This window comes from Dermacentor albipictus, chromosome 3 (genome assembly GCF_038994185.2).
Source record: "Dermacentor albipictus isolate Rhodes 1998 colony chromosome 3, USDA_Dalb.pri_finalv2, whole genome shotgun sequence".
NCBI lineage: Eukaryota > Metazoa > Arthropoda > Arachnida > Ixodida > Ixodidae > Dermacentor > Dermacentor albipictus.
In genome coordinates this window covers 113,461,295-113,482,618 of record NC_091823.1, presented here as the reverse complement: position 1 = coordinate 113,482,618, position 21,324 = coordinate 113,461,295, and the positions used below count along the sequence as shown (strand labels likewise).

Sequence of the window (21,324 nt, the reverse complement as noted above, 5' to 3'; positions counted from 1 at the left end):
GATAGGTATAGATGCTTTTCGCAATCGGTTGGCTGCAATAGCTGTGAATGGCAATGTGTGACGGCTTGCGAGGAGATTTGTTGGTGTCGGAATAGGAAACCAAGTGCATGACAACATTTTCACTTAACATGGGTTGGCGAGTACTGCAGGGAAGCTGCTGTTGCGGGTGCCTACTGCTCTTTATTAGGAATGCCTCACACCTTTTCTTGTTTACATGGGATCTAGTAGATGGAAAAAGTATCGTACGGTTGCAGTTCGGCAATATACTGAACATTGGTGCCAAATTATGTTTTCCGAGAACATGTCAGCCAGTAAAGAACTATATCGGGTCATTTTTTTTGCATTCTTGAATGCGAATGTTGGCGCTGGGAAACTATGACATGGGATCGTATCAACAAGTTTCTACTGTAGTCGGTGACAGGGCAAGAATGCAGCAGCAAAGGGAACATACCTGCATGAGGCAGTGAACTGACCAGTGTTACGTTACCCCTCTCCTTCATTATCCTTTGTATTTTCCCACCTTCATTTTGCTCTAGCACTTTCGTTACCGTGAACCTCCTCCCGCAAGCACTTCTTTATCATGAACCTCCTTGCCCTGATGGAGGAGGTTCACGATATAACAGAGGAGTGCGAGTGACACTCATGCCTCTGAAGAGATCAACTGGGTCATGTGGCATTTTGTGGTGCAGAACCACATAAGGAAAAGGAAGTGAAGGGTTTAGGGGCTTTCTGTCAAAAGGGTTCTTTGGACAGGCCTGGACAGGACAGGCTTCATGCCGTGTCAACGATATCATCACATCGGTGATACGAAACGAGCCACACTTTCACGTCCACTCCATCTGCGCGGCTGATAGTGTCGCCTGCAACGTAACGACGCTCTCATGAAAAGCGCCGGCAGCAGGGAGCGAGTGCTTTGCCTGCTTTTCACTTCAATGCATCTCTGAAACTTGAGGTTACGCAACCTCCAGTACTAAATGCGTGGGAAGACAGTGCACATGACACCATGTCATCTCAGCTCACCCACTCCTTGCACATGTGGCAGATTGCCTCTAAAACAGGGCGCGCGCAGGCCGCACGTGCATATATATGGCTGTGCTAGATAAGAAGGTACGCGTGCCAACCTGCGTGCTAACCTGTTGACCAATTCTTCCCCTGTCACCCCTCCTTTAGCACGTGCTTGATTGCACTGCCACAAGCTCGCTCTTCTCCTCCCCTTTCACTTTGCTCATGCTGAAAGACTGCTCATCAAGTCACCATCCCTCTCGGCTCACTCTCAAGATTTCACTTGCAACCAAAGCATACAGCGCACATGACGTGACAGGATCTTATCGCACTTGGACTTTATACGAAGCATGATGTTGCGGTGGTCTGTGTTGGTCTTGCAGCGTAATTTGAGAGGTGCTTTAGCAAACAGCAGCGTGTAATTTGACCATCTGCATCCACAGAAGTTTCCATTTATTGTCTCTGTATTTCTTCGCGGTGGCAGTGAAATTTCATTATACGTATTGAAATTGCGCTTAAACACACTTCGTTATATTGAGGTTCTATGTGCAGGATGTTCTATGGCCAGGAAGTTATTAAAAGTTAAATACTTTGCTACATTGAAAATTTTGTTATACTGAGGTTCATTATATCAAGGTTCAACTGTATTACCATTAGCACAGCGTCTCCAAAACAGTTCTCAAATAGTTGCTGCTTTCAACTTATGGACTGATTATCACTGCACATCATACCTCAGGTTTTCTTCTTTTCCGTAATCAACATTGCAGTCGTCATTACCAGCAGCAGCAGCCTATTTAATGTCCACTGCAGGATGTAGGCCTCTCCCATCGATCTAGGATTACCCTGTTTTGCATCAGCTGACCCCATCTTATGCCTGAAAATGCCTTTATCTCATGAGACCATCTAGTTGTTTGCCATCCTTGGCTGCATTTTCCTTCCCTTGGAACTCAAACTCTTACTGTAATAAGACCATCGCTTATATATCTGCTCTACACATCGGATGGCATGGCCAGCTGTCACGTGCAAGTGGAAAGGCTTTATCAAGGATGCCTCCGCCACCCCCACTCTACGACCGTGGCACAAGACACTGGTGTATACAGTCGCCGACTAATAATTCGGACATACTCGATTATTGAAACACCGCCACTGGCCCTATATAGTTAATGTACAAGGACGATCAAAATTTTGGACACCTTACAGCGCATCGTGCGGTAAGTCAGACTCCAACAGCACGGCCATTTGATGATTTAGCCACCAAGTCGAGCACAAATAGAGATTATCTCATCTTTACACATTGCTGGAAGGGCCGTCTGCCATGTTGCCTGCATGCCCTTGATACCGAAACTAGAGAAGCATAGTTGATCTAGTAGTTGCCAAGCGTGCCTAAACCAAAGGGCAGGTCAAGCCAAGAAGTTGCAAAGGCTAGGCTGTGCTTGCGATTCGCACAATTTGGTGAGCAAGTTCCGCTCTTATCATCCACTGTTCACAGGTGGCTAATATCATTGATAATGCGGGCGAAGTGTTTCTCTGAACACTGACAAAGTGTGCAAAGCGCGAGAAGGACTAGCATAAAAGGCATCGCTAGAAAATTGTGGCCAAGGATCTGTCTAGACCACAGGCAAGCGTACTTGCACATAGCAACGCGTTGACAAACTGGGGCTGTATTCTCAGACAATTCGTTTTATTTATCTGTTGTAAATAAGGTTTTGTGTATTCTCTTCCCCAGCTTAAACACTGATGAAAAAGTGAGACTTCTTTCAGAAGTGCTTTAGCTTGTACGCACTTTGCCTCTGCAGCTTTCCCTTCATTGCCACAGAAAGTTGTCCACAAGTGTAGTCACACGAAACTGAAGGTAACCCTGAAAGTGATGATCTAAGAATATGGCACATCTTTTTATATATATATATATATATATATATATATATATATATATATATATATATATATATATATATATATATATATATATATATATATATATATCCGTGGAACCTAAAAAAAAAGGGTCGCTGATTTTCTGGCGAATGCAGTATTTCAGAGTCCCTGTTATTCGGATGTTTTGGCTGTCGCTGTCAAGCCTGAATTATCGGTAAGCAACTGCCATATTTACTCAATTCTAACGCGCCCTCGATTGTAACGTGCACCCGTTTTCCATGACAAAAAAAAAAGAGAAAAAAAGAAGAAGAATACAATACGGTGCACCGCGTGCTGTCATATAGAAATACTATTTTCTCTAATTCAGAAAAAACTGATTTACTCCCAATACAGTAAAGTTGCGATGAATAAAAACACAAATGGAAGCGGCGTACCTTGCCACCAAGATTTTCATTGCACAATAGATATCGCTCGTCGTCACTATCAGACAACTCCTTATCGCTATCAACAGACCAAAGCATTTTGTCCTTGGTGCCGTCCATGGCATTCGAAATCCCGCACTTTTTAAAGGCCTTGTTGACCATGGCAGACGGGATCGTGCACCATGCATCTTTCACCCATCCAGCAAAGTCCTGCATCGAGGCACGCTTCTCACGCAGACCCAGACTGCCGCCAGGTCTCTTCCGCCAATGGTTATCAATCCAGTCAGCAACAAAGTCCGTGGTCATTCAACCTTTTTCATTTGCGCACACAATCTCACCACTCGGAAGCATGATTCCTTTCGGGAGCGTCTTCCATCTGAAGATAAGATACGGGGGCAACTTGTGCCCATCCGCAGTGCAACAAAGCACTGCGGTGACTAGTTTTTTCGTGGCCGGAAGACAAAACGCGCACTTGCTTCGCCCCCTTCTTTTCAACGGTTGTGGTGGCAGGCATGTCAAAGTAAAACGGTGTCTGATCAGCATTTCCAATCTGTCCGAAGTGGTAGCCGTTTTTACGGCGCAACTTCAAAACGTACTGCTGAAAACTGTGCAATTTCTCTTCATGTTCTTCAGGCAATTTTTGACATATCTCTGCCCACCTTTGAAGAGAAAAGCCTTTTCATAGAATTTGATAGCCAGCACCTGCTCGCTTTGAAGTCCCTTCGTCACTCCACATTAGCCCTTTCTGTAGAGCTAACTGCATCGCCCATACTTTGAGCAGATCGGTCGTTGCAGGCCGCTGTGCCACTCGCTGCTCTTGCACGTATTCCACGAGCAGCTCTTCTATTTTGGTGAAGTAGCCCTGCTTCAGTCCACTGAAACCCTTCCTTGTTGCTTAGCTGTGCAAAATATTCTCCTTCTGTTTGTGCCAGTCCTGCACTCAAGTTTCGGGAACTCCGAACGCCCGTGATGCGGCCTGATTTCCGTCCGCCTCCGCGTGCATGATAAGTTTCCTTTTAAATGCGGCATCATGGTGGACTCGGCGTGTCTTCGCAGTCAGCGCTTCCATGCTGATTGAATAAACGCAGAAAACGGGAAGACAGGCGGTACACTAAGTTACACCAGCACCTGATTACACGTACAACATGGAGGTGTGCACATGGAGGAAGCTACGGCAGCTAGGCTAGAAGCACGTACGAGGCGGCCATTTTTCGAATACCGATGGCAACATGGTAACATGGATTTCAGGTCGTGCTCGATGCTAACGCGCGTGCAATTCTTGGACCAGTTTTATCGGAAAAAAGGTGCACATTAGATTCGAATAAATATGGTACTACCTGTTGTGGACTTGCCCAGGCACACGATGCACCCGGGAGCCTTTGCTAAGATGTTCTGGCCTCCACAGTGACCGGCACACCAACTTTGCCAATGAGGTCAAGATAACCGTAATTACAAGCCTTACCGGACTTCCTGCATGTCGCAGGGTGGCATTGCATACTTCTCTTTTTCTTTACTATGCCGTAGGCAGCCCTCCAAAGAGAGAAAAAAAAAAGTATTTTTCCCTAATCTCAACTAAGATATTAGTTACACCCATTCGCTTTCTTATCCGTAGTGCTGTTTCTTAACACACCATTAAGAAACCTATCACTTCCTGTTCTATCACTTGTTGCACATTCGTTAGCTTCTTTGCTAGCTTCTTAGTTAAAAAAAATGTGCTCAGCTGGAAAAACATCACTCAAGGTGCGACTCAAACTCCACAATCACAAACACTGGCCCCACCTTTCGGATTCATATTCTTGCTGAATCTCCAAGGGCACTGTGGATCGTTTTAGCCGTTTCGACTTCACTTCCTGGGTTGGGTGCCACAGCACCTGCTCCTCCTGCAATTAGAACACAAAAGCAAAGGAAAGCATTCAGAAGTACTGTTGCCATTTCGTGGCGGGAAAACAGCACAAAAAAATGTGATGAGAAAGGACACAGTATAGTACACAAGTAAAAAGCCATACACACAAGCTCAAGTTCGCATACTATCACTGTTGCAACTAGGCAACATGGCACCAAAAAAGAAAAAAAAAAGGTATGTTAGCTACATACCTTATGATAAACGTGAATACAAAGGAACCAAAACGTTTGGAAGCATGAAGTAGTAAGCAGGCACTAATGACAATCATAGCCCCACACAACCTGAGCTTAAGCAATACAGCAGGTTGAGGGTTAAAGACAAGGTTCATCCCGCCACTGGCGATGATGTCACTCCAGGTAGTGGCATACTACACACCTCACATTATCATCTTTTGATGACTTGGCAGTGCTAATGGGTACGAGAAAATAAATATTCTGATTAGATAGACTAAAATGAATATAATCCCGTTATTGGGAACTTGAAGGGAGAATGGTAAAATGTGTTCATAGTATCAAAGAGACTCACAGAAATGGAATTCTATCATTCTTGCTGACCAAAATATTCCTTACGAAAATGATGAATGAAACAACATCAATGCAAAAATAAAGATGCAATCTAAAGTAATTGCTGGTTTGATTACAGTGCTTACACAGATAGTATATTCCTGAACTTAAACTTTCTAAAAGTAACAGTAATTGCAACTGCTGGCTCTTATCTACTCTTAAGGCAGAAATTCACCAACAATGTTCAAACTTGCAGACTACCTCAAATTTATAGATACATCCATTCACTTATGTATGCTCTAAAGCTTGAATTAAGGCATTGTTACAAATGCGAGTCAACTTGAAAGCCCAACAACACATACTAGCTGTTTCCAACTTGTTCACATTTGAATTTGAACCAATGATACATTGAGAATAAGCAGGTTAGCAAACAAAGTTGACACAATCACAATGTGGAAAGATCCCATTAATGATTACCTCAGAAATTATGTGTAGGAATAAAAAATGACTCATCAATTTTTGGGAAACTTTATCACAAGACATAGGGGATACAGCTGACTTGACCAAGGAGCCCGGTATAAGATACACAGTTAAACCTCTATACAATGAAGTTGGTAATATTTGCAATTTGCTTCTTTACAGCATAATTGCACTATATTGAAATTCGACCTATTATGCAAATAAGTACAGCTGCCAATAAATTTTTTTTACACAGAAGAGGCCGCCAAAGATTCCGAATTATCAGGCAATTGCAAAAAGCAAACTTGAAGGAGCAAAAATTCATTTTGATGAATTTGAGAGTCAGCGACAAAAGGTATGGTTTTATGCTGCGTCAACGATATTTTCACATCGGCGGTACAAAGCAAAGCCAGCCACGCTTTCCTGTCCACTCTGCCCACGCGGTCGTTAGTGTGGGACGATAGTGGTATGACTGTCACGAAAAGTACCGGCAATAGGGAGCCAATGCTTCTTCTGCCTCTAGCTTCAACACCTCTAAGTAAAACGAGATTATGCAATCTTCAGTGCCAGATGCACGGGCAAGGCTGCGCAAATGGTGCTATGCCTTCTTGGCACACCCACTCTTTGCACATGTGGCAGATTACCTCTAAAATAGGGGGTGCGGGCTGCGCATACACTCAGCCACGCTAAGAGCCATGCACTGTCACAGTGATGCTAACAATGATGATCACAGTGTCATCCAGTGAAACACTGGTGCAACACACCAGCAACAAGTAGAACAAAAGGAAATGGTCTCATCGCCATAGCAATCAGTGTAGTTAGTCCGCTCACTTTCCGCGCATAGGGCTGGCATGAATGATTCTGCCTTATCAGTGGCAGGGTGCTAACAGGTATTCGTGAGATAAGTTTGAGTAATCTGCCAAAAGTATGTCTTTTTAATAGCTCCTTAAATAAAAAAAAGGAAGAAGAAAGTGTTCTTTCTGTGACTGCACAAAACCATGAGCAGATGATGAAGGTATGACAAAGGAACACGGTTACATAATTTTATTTGCTGCACAAAACAAGAGCATGCAAAAAACAATGCCAGGGAAGCAGACGTTTCCCACAGGAAAGCACTGCCACATCTTAGGTTAGAGACCCATGATTGGAGAGTCATCTCAAGCACCATTCTGGAATAGGGGACGTTATCAGCCTTTCCTGCATTGCATGCTGTCCGTACCTAAAGAGTACATGTTGCATCATGCCGAGCAGAGACAGAGAAGATGGCATCTCACCTGTGTCCTCTTGTCTCGCAGGAAAATCTGCCCATCCCAATGACCCTGGATGAGAAACAAGGTCTCCTTGCCTAGCTTCAACTTCCCCGTCACCAAGTTGCACAACTCAGGCCCACCTAGGAATGGCTGCACAGAGAGATGCAAAAAGGAGGGAGAACAGAGCACGGCATCACCCATGTAAGCAACCAATAGGGCAACTGTACAGCACGAAGAAGAAAAGAAAAAGAAAAAAAGGAAGGAAAAAGAAATGGGGAAAAAAAAAACGACAACAAATTACAACAGAGAGTGCTGTCTCATCTGCTACAGTGCTGTGTATCGTAAATGTTTGAGGAACACTAACGAGCAACAATGAATCAAAACGGCAGGTTTGGCAAGTTCGCAGGTTAACACTGTTTTAAAAAACGGTGTGACAGGAACAGAACAAAAGAATAAGAAAACCTGGGCACTGTACAAAAAAAGAAGTTGGCTGCTTCACCTGGAGGGCGAAGCTGTGATGGCAATGGCAAGGTTTAGTGTTACAACTGAGCTTCTAGGATGGTGCTCTAATTATATGCATGTGCAACATATTGGCACGACGCTGCATACAAGGCAACTCCTGCTGGGCAGATGGAACAGTGCCCTAGCAACCACCAGGCATCTCACCATGCTGGCTCGATGAGGAGCGCTACCAGTGGCACTGAAGGCATTGCACCGCAGCATTGCACGACACGATGCCGACGGATGCCACCAGCCTTAATCAACGCCCAGTGAAATGTTAAACAATGTTAGCATCTACAAACATATTTTCACATGCTTTACACTGATCAACGTCCCACCTGTCCATTTGTAACACTTGTCAGCATAGTCAAGAGTCTTAGGAGGCTTTCTCTGTATGAATACTACTTCATGTGTGCCTTCCTGTAGTACACCGCATCACACTTCCACACCAGCCGCGGTTGCTTAGTGGCTCTTTGGTGTTGCACTGCTAAGCACGATCACAGGGTCAAATCCTGGCCACGGTAGCCGCATTTTGGTGGGCGCAAAATGCAAAAACACCCATGTACTTAGATTTAGGTGCACGTTAAAGAACCCCAGGTGGTCAAAATTAATCCGGAGCCCCCACTATGGCACGCCCCATAATCAGATTGTGGTTTTTACATGTAAACTCTATAATTTAATCACTTTTTAATTTAATCGCACTTCAGCATTTTGTGGTCATGCCATACCTATTTTAAGTAGCATGGCAAACAAACTTAAGATGTTGACTATTTGATTTTCTCCGTTCCTTGTCAAGGTAAACTAGGTACCGTATTTCAGCACTACGAGCTAAAGCACAATGACGACACAGAACACTAAAGATTAAGGAATAAGCAACACCATAGGGTGTTATGCCCCCTTATTCTAGAATGTTCCTCTACTTCGACTCAAGAAAGTTGACGGAAGTACCGCCCTTTTGACAGCAATGGCCACTGTGCTTCATTGACACACCCCGGCAATTCTTGGTTCAATCGAGCAGTGGCACTGTACTCAACTCACTGGAGTGGAGGAATAGCTTTGGGTCAAGGATCCTTTGAAAATATGGAAGGTTAGCACAGTGCAACAACCAATCCGCTACTTCAATTTATGCCAGCAAGGCTGCATTTACTTGTGCAGCGCACATATGCCCTCAGGGCCATGCATTGCAATAGTGGACCTCAAACACTCTGATAGCAGTAGATATGAGCAAAAATTTATCCACCACTTGAGCAGCTCAACTCACCTTGAGTTTGAACTCGAGTTCGGTGCGGTAGCCCGTCTTCTCCGATACGATGTTCACCTTGCCTCCGAGCTCCATGGTAAGGGTGCCCATGAGGATGCCCTTGCAGTGAGCGTACGGCATGGTGATTGTGTACGTCTCGCCCCTCGTCAAAAAGGACAATTGCGCTGTGCCTTCCAGAATTGCCGATAGTGAGTTGCCTGCAGGAAGGTACCGCAACCTATCAATTGCAATCACTGTAAAATCGTTCAGGAAGTCGTAACCTGCCATGCCGTCAATGTGCGATGACTAAAACTTCCACAATTTTTACATTGTATGTAATTAAGCAAAAACTAAATATTCTTGGCTGGAGGCTTTTCAGTGCAATTGGATTCATCCCTTACCATAGTCATTGAACGTGGGTCAACGTGGATCGCAAGTGACCTACAAGCGCCGCACCCTACTTTAAGGCTCTCATAACTCTTCCCAACTTGTTGCGTCATCTACTCCACTTCCACTTTCTCCAAATTCCACTTTTCACCTTCAACTGCACTTTCCGAGTATAGCTTTCTTTCTTTTTTCCTGTGGAGGTGACTTAACAAACACTAATGAATGCTCCTTATGATCGGGATGACGGCACACCCTTTAGTCCCTAAGCTCTCGTGCGAAGGACATCACTCTCTCGATTCTCCTGCTTCCTCAGATGACTATTTAGATTCTACTAGCAGCAGTGAGTATGACGACAATGTCAAATGATGAGACCATAATTCGCATGATGGAGACTCAAAAGACCAGCCTGAGACAATTATTGGCTGTTTCTTTGCAAATTTCATATTCTGCCTGTTAACGATTGATTGATTTTTTGTGCAAACTCGTATGTTATAGATATGCTGGGAATATCGCACCTCTTACGTTCAGTATGTCTGCAGCATATGGCAGAGATCTGCTGCCACAAGCCCACCAGAGTTTGACATTTTGCCCCATATTTATGGCACTTACATGAAAGAGGCTGTTCCACTAGGCAGAAAACTTTTTTTAAAGTCACATACCTCGTGAGCTAGAACATGGAAACTTTTATAGACCATAGGTAATCAAGATAAAAACATTCCGCACATTCTAGATTTTCTTTAAAATTTTTCTTGTGGTATCAGTGCAACATTGTGAATATTTCCTGTACCTTTCAGTTAACTTCGTTTATCACAAATTGAAGAACACCATAATCTAAAACCGTAAGGTCCTAAACGTTAAATCTTTGTAAGACATGTTTCTTTAGCTTTCTGTTGATATACAGGGGCTAATCGTAACCGTGTGAGCGTATTCAATTAAAAATTACTAAAGCCTTCATTTTTTTTTTCTCGGACTTGACGAGAGATGTGCCTCTGAAATGCAATTCTCACCTATGAAAACAGGAAAACAAGGCCAGGGAAAGGGCTCACCATAGAACTTTGACTTTGCCAAAATTGTTCCACTGATGCAGAAGCCATCTGGTCGGTTGCTCACATAGAAAGAGGAAATTGGCGGGTGATGAGAGACCTGGATTAAGAGATAAACGCTGCCATTAGCTCACTGTATCAACATTCTATTTGGGTTCACTGCTATCACACCTTACACATCACTGAATTAGGAATACCCTCGAGCCTCGTTATAGCTAAATGGGTCATAATGAAGCAAAATGCAATGCCCCTTGAAATCCCCATAGACATCCACATATTTAAACCCTCGTTTTAACGACGCAAAATTGTTCAGCCAATAGATATAATGAACTAGATCTGTCCCAAGGAAAAAAAAATGTCTACAGTGGTGCACTGTTCTTCGGCACTCGTTCGGCCTGGCAGTTAAACATTCCCGCGTTGCATACACAATCGAGCAACACGGGTCTTTCTCACCGCCGCTCGTAGCCATGCATGTGTACGGTGGACGTGCACAAGCAGCACTTCTCTCTTACAGCACCTCTCTCTCACTTCGGCACATAGCTGGCAAAGCTAGGCACACTGGCTCGCGCTCCAAGATCTCGAAGTTGCCACACCTAACTGCGCCGTCCCGCATACAGATGGTGCTTCTTGTGCAACAGAGTGCAAAAAAACAGTGCCTCCACTTCTCTTTCAGTGCGGCGCGTAGTGCTGGCTGGGACAGCTAGGCGTGAACTCCGAGAGTGCATTAGTGCTATCTTGGAAGCCACAAGCCGGGCCGAGCCGAGCCGAGCCGGTGCACTTACACAGAGGGGGTGTGGGACCTGTGGGGCCACGCGAAAGCGGTAGATCAGATAGTTTCAATTTCACATGCCGAACACGTCCATGACTGATTGCGTTTCTGGCGGTGCACCAGGCTCTGTCAGTAATCAATATCTTCAATGTCAGCACAAATTGTACGAATTAATCTGGCATATGAGGCAGTACCATATTTTTGCATGTGTAACCTTCACCCAGAATTTTAAAAATTGAACATTAAAGACGGAGTGCGAATTATATGTGAATTTCACTTTGACGAGTGGCTTCACAGCAGCGCGAGTTTCGCCTTGCTGTGTGGCTTCACAGCACTGCAGCGCACGCTGCCATAACACCACACCTCAAGGAAAAGTTCTCGCCAATGCAATTCTGTTAACTCTTAGGGAACCCTACACTGTACCCTCCTCCACAGGTTGAAGCTCCCTTCCCCCCATTTCTTGTTTGCCACATTGCATTTTAGCTGTGTTGGCAATTCAGTATTTTAGGTAATCCCTGCCAAGACTGAATAATCCACTGGCTACTCTTTATCACCTTAATTGTGCATACCTGAGCTTTTATTTTTCTGGAGGGGGTGGGGGGCGATCCCAAAGCTAAACCCTCACCTTATAATTGTGACCCTCTTAAATTTTATTAAATAACAGGGAATAATTACATATCGTATTTACTCGAACCTTACACGCACTTTTTTCCAACAAAATGGGGTAATCAAGTACAACCGTAAATCTGTGTTACCACATCGCCATCGGTATTTAAAAATGGCACCTCATATGCGCTTTGAGCCTAGCTGCCGTAGCTTTCTCCATGTGCTATGTACGTGTGCTTAGGCAATGCTTACTTTGGCTTAAGTTAGTGCACTGTCCATCTTCCCATTTTTTGCATTCGCTATATCAGCATGGAAGTGCCGACTGCAAAGACATGCGGAGTTCATCACGATGCTGCAACTAAAAGGAAAGCGATCCCTTGTGCAGAGACGGACGGAAATCGGGTCACCATCACGGGCGTTCTGAGTTTCCGAAATTTGTGTGTGGGACTGGCACAAACAGGAGAGGCCTACTATACTGGCAGCTGCTACATACGGCACAGCAGTGCGGCCCCCATCTTGAAAGCGATCTACCGTGGAGACAAGAGTCTACGCCGCAGATCACAGGACACCGTGATGTGTTTTTGTCGCTTAGTTCGCGTCGAAGCGAGAGGCCGCACAAAGGTCAATTCCCTCGCTCCTACTACCGCACTTCCTCACTCCACTGTTTAAAGAGTTTCTGCAGTCATTGAGTGAGATGTGTTCATGCTGTTATGAATGAAGAGCTGAGGAGTTAGCCTGAATTAATGTGCTAGCCAGCTAGTCATAAATGGTGAAAAGCTCAGAAACAAGAATAACGGCTCCATTGCCATTGATGAACATGAGATCTTATCTACACACATAGCCAACATCTCCTCCCGAGAGTCTCTAGGGAAGTCCACTGTTACAAGATAACTCTAAACATGACTACGTAGCATTTACCAACTGATAACCATATTGGGCTACTGGGCATAGATTAAGACAAAAGTTCAAGACAACTGTTTCAGACAAAAGTTGATTATCCAAATGTGCCAAATACAGTGCAACTATAGTTTTCTTGCAAACTGCAGGCAGACACACACACACATCATCATCAATTCATGCACAGAAGCAAGTATATGAGTTTTAGAAACTTGAAAGCAAATAAACGTGTTACTTCAATGCAAACCAAAATGCATTGACCCCAAGTAACAATATGTCTTAGTAGGCAGCAACAGTGACAGAGGCAATAACTGAACATAAAGAGAAAAATAGTTTAAGGAGTTCCACATTGTGCCAAGAATTGCGCAGGGCTGTTTATATTGATTAGTGATATGCCCACATAACGAGTTTTAGGTGAATGCTGAAGAACCCTAGTTAATCAAAATTAATCCAGAGTTCTTCACTACAGTATTTTTCACAACATCCACATTGATTTAGGATATTAAATCAATCAATCAATCAATCATACAACAAATAAACAAACCTGCTCAGCAATATAGAAAGTTCGGCTGCCCGTCTCTGGGTGCTTCCAACAGCAGCGAAACACCTCGCCAAGAATGGGGTTGTAGGGCTTCTTGAGGCCCTTGGGCTTCTTATAGAAACCGGATAGGTACCACTGCACCACCAGCTTCATCCGTGTCAAGGGGTCGTCTTCCTGAACAGCCCTGTCATGCAACAGACAACGCAGTTAGATAATACATCTTGCATGCAACCTCGCACCTGGCACTGGAACTGTCCTGCTGTGTGGCGCATCAAAAACTTTGAGGCCTTCTGTGAAAATTTATGCACAGCCTCTGTTTATGAACACTTGTCAAACAAGAAACAAGTTGTCTTGTTGAAGTGATGGCTCCCACAACATCCCTTATTCGACCGCTCTCGATTACGCCAACTCTCCATCTTCTCGCGAATCACCGTCTTGTTTGGATATGTATGGCATTGTCAGTTACAGTAAACGACCAATATTTAGGACGTGCCTGATAATTCGGGCATGTCCATGGCGGCACCGCCATGTACCCCACAGAGCCAATGTATGAGGACGTCTGCAATTTCGGACATTGAAATCCTTTGTCATTTGAATTTCTGGATTTCTTTCCAAGACCGCAGGTCCGAAATGGCAATAATCGAAGGCACCACCGTGAGTATCTCGCAGCATCGAACCAGCACTCTCGTTCACCGATCTGGTAGCAGCTGTGGTCATCGCGGCAACATTAGGCTTAGGTGCTTCGACATTCAATACCAAGCTTGCTGTTCGATGCTGTGTTTTACAGTGAAGTTTGTTTATGGCTAGGTGATGCAAAATCTCTTCATTTTATGCAAAAGCTTACACGTCTCATCACTAGGATCTTGGAAAAGTTGCAAAGCTGGCAAGTGTCTATTTTTCTTAAATAGCCTTCAAATAGCACCTAAGCACACAACGCCTGTACCTGGTGACTAGCAGATATGACCCAAGTCCCAACATGTCACCTTCAAGAGCTTTCTATGTGCCACAGGCACTGCATAAGTATAGGAGGCGATATCGAGGAGTCGCACTCGCTTTAAAAAGTAACTTATGGCAAGCTGTAATCGCAGCATTTTGTTCAGATTCGGTATTAAAAATGTCAATTTTTGTTTGCTTTTCAGCACACATCTACTCATATATAGAACGTAAAATTCTGCATAAAGGGCCTTGCTCCATATCCACACTATCTAAAACAAGGCTTTATATGTGGTCCAAAATTTCACTGCAGTTGGCCTCTAAGCCAGTGTTGCAAATGCAGGTAAACCGGAAAACACAACGCTTTCTATTTGTTTTTGCCTTGTTTGCATTTGAATTCATACCAATACAAAGAAATCACGATAATTCGAAATCTTCTCATTCGAATTGACGAGTGATTCCATTTACTCTGTTAGTCCCAGCAAAGTCCTATGTTTATCTGAACCGAGAATAACTCCCGCATATTCAAACTTCGAAAACACCACCACAGTTATATCAAACAAACCCAAGCCAAAGACGCATGCCCAACATGGTGCTTCACATGCTCAGGAGTCTCCTAGAATTCAATAACCAGAATGCAGCAAGTTATTAGTGACCTAGGTACATAGAAAGCAAAAAATACATGCGCTACACGAATAGCATTTTACCATCACTGAAGGACTGCTCTGTCGCAGCTCCCAACAAGCTAAGGATAAGGAATACGAACACACAGAGTAAGAACTCAAAATATCTTTGGAGCAAGAGCCATGAGAAAAACATTACGCCAGAAACCATCCATGATGATTATCTGAGTCAATGCAAAGCATTTCTCACCTGCAGGTGGTGCAAAGCCCAAACAAACTCACATCCTCGCGGGCAAACACTCCCTCGAGGACCGCAACATGCGCAGGCCACGATGCCCCAATAACTACTGCTTCTGGATCAGAACCAGAGGCAGTAGCAAACACTACACGCCATACCAAACTGTCTTCAACAAAGTGCTTTTCAAAGTATGCATCTGAGTCCCGCAAGTGCCGGTCCTCCAATCGGTAAAGCATGGTCTCAGCAGCCTGTTCAGTGGCCATTTGCTTGGTGTGCTGGCGTTCCTTGGCCGCACATCACTTCTCTCCTTGCTCGCGTTCCACAACCGCGCATATCCCGTCAGCCCGTCACTTCACCACCTGCCTCGCCACATCGCTATGCATCGCATAACTCTGCCGTCTTTGCAGTGGCTTCGTACCGTTAGACTTTTCTTCTACTTAATACTTTTGTGGGCTCATTGTTGTATCTGTAAGTAGAGGCCTATGTGCAACATACTCCAGCTAATGCAGCTGGGCCACATCTATTTGTGGGGCACACACATACGAGCGAGTGTAGCAAGAGAGGAGTTGCAAAGCCAGTAGCAGTGTGCAAGCAGGCGTGTGGAGGTAGCAGGGGCCGAGCCAATAGCAGCCTCGAGCAATCGGGCGCATGGAGGTGCGCAAGAGCGTATCGGTGACAAACTCTGACTTTGAACAGCCTCACGTTTGACCTTGGCTCAGACAAGGCAAAGAAATGTTCAGCATTTAAAAAAACATGTGCAGTAAAAGACCAATTCACATTATCTAAATGGAATACCATACATATATGTGTAAAGGCCACATACCTAAATTTGGGTCTAAATATACCGCTTCAGCTTCTTTTCAGCTTTGCAACGTCAGCATGCGCAGGCTGACCGAACGCTTGTCAGTGCTATCTATCGGACTACCCCATGGGAGGCCTTGGAGCAGCCAACAGCATAGACTGACAATGCAAAAAAGAAAACACAAGGCAGGCACTTGTCTCGTGCCTTCCTTTCACTTCCATTCAGAGGGTGTCCCTATAAGTCTGCAGACATGAACCAACTAACCCAGCAACAAGTCCCTTTAAACAGGTCAGCATTTTGTTGTACGTCTTTCTTCCTATCTGTCTCTTCGAACTGTTTACATTTGCAAGCACAGAGACAGTGCTCACTTGGACAGGATGTCAGCATGGTAGTAGTAGTCAGCGAGCTTGTCGAGGAAAGACCGTGGCTCAAGGATGAAGGTGGGCAGCACCACTTTGGACAGGTCCATGCCTGGCCGAACCTGCTTCACCAGGGCCCAGATGAGGCTGCGATTTTCCTCTGCAACCTCCTCTGTCTGGCCTGCATCACCCGCCTGCACGTTGGCCAAAGGAAGCGAATTTGCAGTCTTTCTGCTAGCACTCATCAATCAAAATTAGTTATTTATCACATGTTTACACATGTTAGTAGAGAAGAGGAAGACATCAAGGCGATCAAGTCAGAGGCTACACAACTCTCGCATGAAAATAAAAACGCAAAATCTAGAGCAACAAACATCATTAGCATAATATTTTTCCTGTGTATGCTAGAATCCATTTTTAGGTGAGATATCCCTTCTGTTAACCCTTCAAGAACATAAAAAATAATGAAATTGCACCAAAGACAGATCTTTTCCTTCGTAAAACAATTCTGTTGATAATATAAAGCAAGACCAAGCAAAACAAAAAGATTGTGTCAAAAAGACAAAATACACAAAAAACAAAAAATTAACTGTATCAGAGGCGGCCTTCACTACACACAGGTGGGTTTTACTGCACGTTTTGCCCTTTCTTATTTACACGTTTCAGCTCAATGCACAGTACTGCAAAATCATTCTCACTCGAAAAGTCACGGCTCTCCATATCCCCTCGCTTTCTTTTCTTTTCTGTTCAGCAGAACTGGAAGTGTTCAATCATCCCACAGAACGTGCCCTTTGGAATAGAAGGCTTGTGGCATAATACCAAAACAAAAACAGAGAAAAGTAAGTTCACAACTTTACTCTCCAGCAGGCGCCTTACACCATCTGGTGTTGTTTACAACCACAGAGCAATAGACAAGCTCAAATCGTCTTGATGGCTGCCCGAGATATAAAACTGCACTGGATGAGTTCGGCTCATTGTTTCTTTTGGAAAAGCTGAAACAGCTAACCCTTTCCTATGACCTACTTGCCACCATGAAGTGTTATTTGCATAACATATCCTAAATATAGAAGAAATATACTAAATGTGAGAAGAAAAAAAGGGTGGTCATACAAGAACAAACAATGGAAATGCAAAGGAACACAAAACAGAATAATGTGTACCTGTTTCAACTAATGCGACAAAACTCATCATTATAAAAAAAATATTAAAAGAGCATTTTAAGGCCAGTTTATTAAATATCTTGAGCACATGTGTAAATGTGGGCACACAGATACCATATTATTCTGGCCTAATCACATTGGGTATTCTGACAACACCCCTTCTTGTTCTTCTGAAGCTATGACTTCTGAAGCTACGACCACGCGTCGCCAGTCTCAAATCTACTATTCAACCAGGGCTATGATGGGGGCCTGATCCGAGAGTGCCACAATGCCACAAAGGAAACACGTACGGGTTTCTCAGAAATAAATCTTTTCAGTTACAGAAAAATTCATCCTGGTTTGGGGACAAATTGGTACGGGAATTTATTCCGCCTTGTGGATTTCCTCAAACCTGATATGCCATATTCAGGGCCTCTGTGCATTGACTTGTCAATTAATTCAGCCTCAATCAACAATCTGCTAGCCCCCTCATTAGCTACGATAGAAGAGCAACAGCCCCGGAAAGATGTTGAATCCAGGTTCAAACCCCGCAGCAGGAAGAATTTTTCCTCAGCTGCAAAGCTTTCTTTCCAAGAAATCAGAATGGGTATTTTTTTTACAGTATCCCACTACTCTTGGACGGGTGACACTCTTTTCCTTTTGCCAAAGTTTGGCCTGGACTATCAGCAAAGAAGAGCTTCCAGTTGTGGGGTTGACATCAATGCTCCATCGTGCATCAAATGCCATATAATCAACACAGTAGAGGTGTACCATAATCGTTCCCAAGCTCCCTCACCTCTCCAAGTTCCTCATTGCTCTCTTCCTGATACGGTGTCTCTGGTTCCTCCTCAACTTCCTCTGCCTCTCCACTGTCCTCTGTCAGCCGTTGGTGCTCTTCCTCCTCGGAGTCGGTGTCACTCGAACGCAAGCTCTGGGTGCCGTCGCGCTGGTCGTCCGTGGGTGCATCGTCACCCAGGTCTGTGAACCATATGCCGATTTATGCTTGCGTAGAAATTTTTACGTTGCAGATGCACTCAAACAAAGGGTGAAGTTCCCGCCCAACAACCATAACATTGAACCATTATGGATAGTTTAAGCGGGGAAGTGCAAGTAATTTTCAACTACAGAAACAACACTTGGGGAGAAAAGGAAAATTTCGGCTGTAACCAAGGTAACGTGATAACAGTGTAATGCCACGTGAAGAAAAACAAGGCAAAGCAGCATAAAGCTGGTGCCATCGCTGAAAGTGAAACAGGGACTATGCACTATATGGGGACACAAAACACAAACCTGCAGCAATGTGTACAGCTGCCATGGAGATTGGGATAATGGAGCTGTGTTTTTATTGGTTTTTGTTTTTGTTTTTTCCCATGATAGGCTCCAACTGCAGAGTATTTGTGAAATTATCTGGCAAACCAGAGAGACCATAAATTTTCTTCCTCTACATCAGTACTGCCTCATACATTTAGCAGCCAATAGAATTTGTCGATAAGTGACGCAAAGCCTTATGCAAGCATGTGCACTGGGTGCGTGGGTGAAGAGCTAAACAACACACTGTTAATGGAATATCCCAGAAATCAATGTACTGCAGAAGTGTGCCACACAGATGCAAATGGCTGCTGACAGACTTGCATGAACAAGCTTTTGGTGTGACAAACGATACATACACACTTGGGCATTGATATAATGAACTCGGATACATGAACTGTTCAATAAACAAAGTAAATCTAAAACGTTTCTACCAATCTGAGCATGTAATGAATATATGTGCTTAAATGTAATAATATATAATGAAGGTATTTTCATGTTGGATGCAACTTCATTATAATCAGGTTAAACTGTATTGAATTCCAGAAAGCAGCTCACCTACACAAATCCCACAGAGAGCCTAATTTATGATGCACAGATCACAACTAGGTCCTAACTCTATGTCCTAACTCAATTATACTAAATGCTTGTCACCAGCGGCTATGCATACATTAATATTTCAAGCAAATGCCCACAGAACTGACCCCTTTTCATTAATGAAGACCTTTATATTGTTTCCTAGTGAGAAATGAATGTCCTTTGCACTATGGGGATCTTAGGACGACAGAAAGTTGAGCTAGTTTGTAAGGATCCATAATGCAAAGAAGGAGTAAGGCATGCAGAGACAGACTCAAGAGAAGAGAAGTGGACATCATGAATGCCGGTGAACCTATGGTGATCCCCAACTGACCTTGGTCCTTGAAGTGGTTCTCGAGGTCACTCTCATTCCAGTGCCGCAGCTGCGAGGTGGCAGTGGTCGGAGTGCTCACTATGTGCGAGAGCTCAGCTTCCACCCCACCGATGCCTCCCGCTGATGACGTGGAGTCACGGGTGTTGCCCAGCCCGGTTCCACCACCGCTGTTGCTCCGCAGATGCCCAGAGGTCATGGAACGCAGCAGCAGTGAGGAGCAGCGAAGCGAAAGCTCCAGAGCGTCCATCCAGCATTTGCCTGCTGCCTCGGAGGGTGCCCGGAAGATTAGGTGGCTCACTGGCAGAGGCTGCACCAGGGCACCTATTGCCTCATTTCGGGGACCCTGCAGTATTACGGTAGACAGTGTCATCCATCGTGCTTAGCAATGGTCTTGTCCACTTTACGAACAGGCCTCGAAGCCCTTGGTCCCCCTTCCATTGTGCCCAGTCACATGAACTGTGAGGGGGCCCTCACTTACTGAACAGAATGTGCCACATCTGCTGCCACAACCATGAGTGGCACTGGCCAACGCTCCTATCTAGGGAATATACAGTAAAACCGAAGAAACTCAATGGAAGGACTACCGCCATGGTAGCTCAATGGTAAAGCACTACACAAGTACATGTGCAGAAGATGAAATATCTGGGTCTGGCTCCCACATGGGGCACGTAGTCTTTTCAACCACTGTCGTTTCTCTTATCCTTATTATTTCAATATTTAAATTAAAAACAACAGTTGATTTTCCTTATACTTTCCCTGGCTCATTGTCATTTGGCATCATGTGGCTGCGACTAATAAAAACGTAGTGCAGTACTGACCTCACCCTCCCAGTTGCACAGCTGCACATGAGCACTTAACCATGTCGAAGAAGTAAAGAATCTTAATTTATTTATAGCATCACTGGCAGCTGTTTACAGTCTATGAAATGCAGCTGCTAAATGTTGCACAGATCTCCCCTAATTTTCGTTGGTAGCAGATATCTTGATAGGAGGCCATTTCTCAGGTACTGTTCAATGAGTCCCTATATTGAATATTTTAAAAAGTTAGCACCTGCAAATTACTCACATAAAATGTAGCAAAAAAATATGTGTATACAGTCGAACCCACTTATAACATTAAAGTGCCAAAAAAATTCGATTGTTATAACTGATAATTGTTATAATCTGGATTGCATGAAAAAAAAATCAACATGGGGGATAGCGTAGCTGTTCCGAGAAAACTATAATGGCGGGGGGGGCCATTGCCCTTCCCGACCACCTTCCTCCATCCGGCTGCTGATTGTGTTCACTTGTTTAACTTTTTAACTCTGCTTCCTGTGCGCTCAAATTGCGTGTTGTTAACGAGCCGCAGCTGTCAGCTTTCAAGAATGGCACTGCTAAAACAACTGAAAAGGAATGCCACAGGCGGCAAGTGATGTGCGAGCTCCGCCGAGGTATCACTTTGGTGTCGCCGAAAGGCGCCTTTTAAAATATATTTAAAATATGCCTCGGCAGCATCTCAGCTTGAGAAATTTAGAAGAAACACTGGAGTGAGATCACCACAAGCATCTTGCCACGTACTTCCCACTGGCTTGCACGAGAAAACCGCCTGTCCACCAGCCTTGCTTGCTTTGCA

General features: G+C 44.3%; 1 protein-coding gene across 9 annotated transcripts in view; it reads right to left on the bottom strand.

Moving 5' to 3' along the window:
- Orp8 (Oxysterol-binding protein-related protein 8) overlaps positions 1-21,324 on the bottom strand; it is a 140,530-nt gene that overhangs the window by 12,185 nt on the left and 107,021 nt on the right. For all 9 annotated transcript variants that reach the window (XM_070535955.1, XM_070535954.1, XM_065450327.2 and 6 more), the window contains 8 exons: positions 19,711-20,053; positions 18,289-18,470; positions 16,363-16,547; positions 13,402-13,582; positions 10,589-10,685; positions 9,177-9,373; positions 7,439-7,564; positions 5,079-5,179 (listed from right to left, as the gene is read on the bottom strand). In XM_070535955.1, the coding sequence (XP_070392056.1) occupies positions 5,079-5,179; positions 7,439-7,564; positions 9,177-9,373; positions 10,589-10,685; positions 13,402-13,582; positions 16,363-16,547; positions 18,289-18,470; positions 19,711-20,053 (1,412 nt within the window). The remainder of the gene's footprint in view (positions 1-5,078; positions 5,180-7,438; positions 7,565-9,176; positions 9,374-10,588; positions 10,686-13,401; positions 13,583-16,362; positions 16,548-18,288; positions 18,471-19,710; positions 20,054-21,324) is intronic.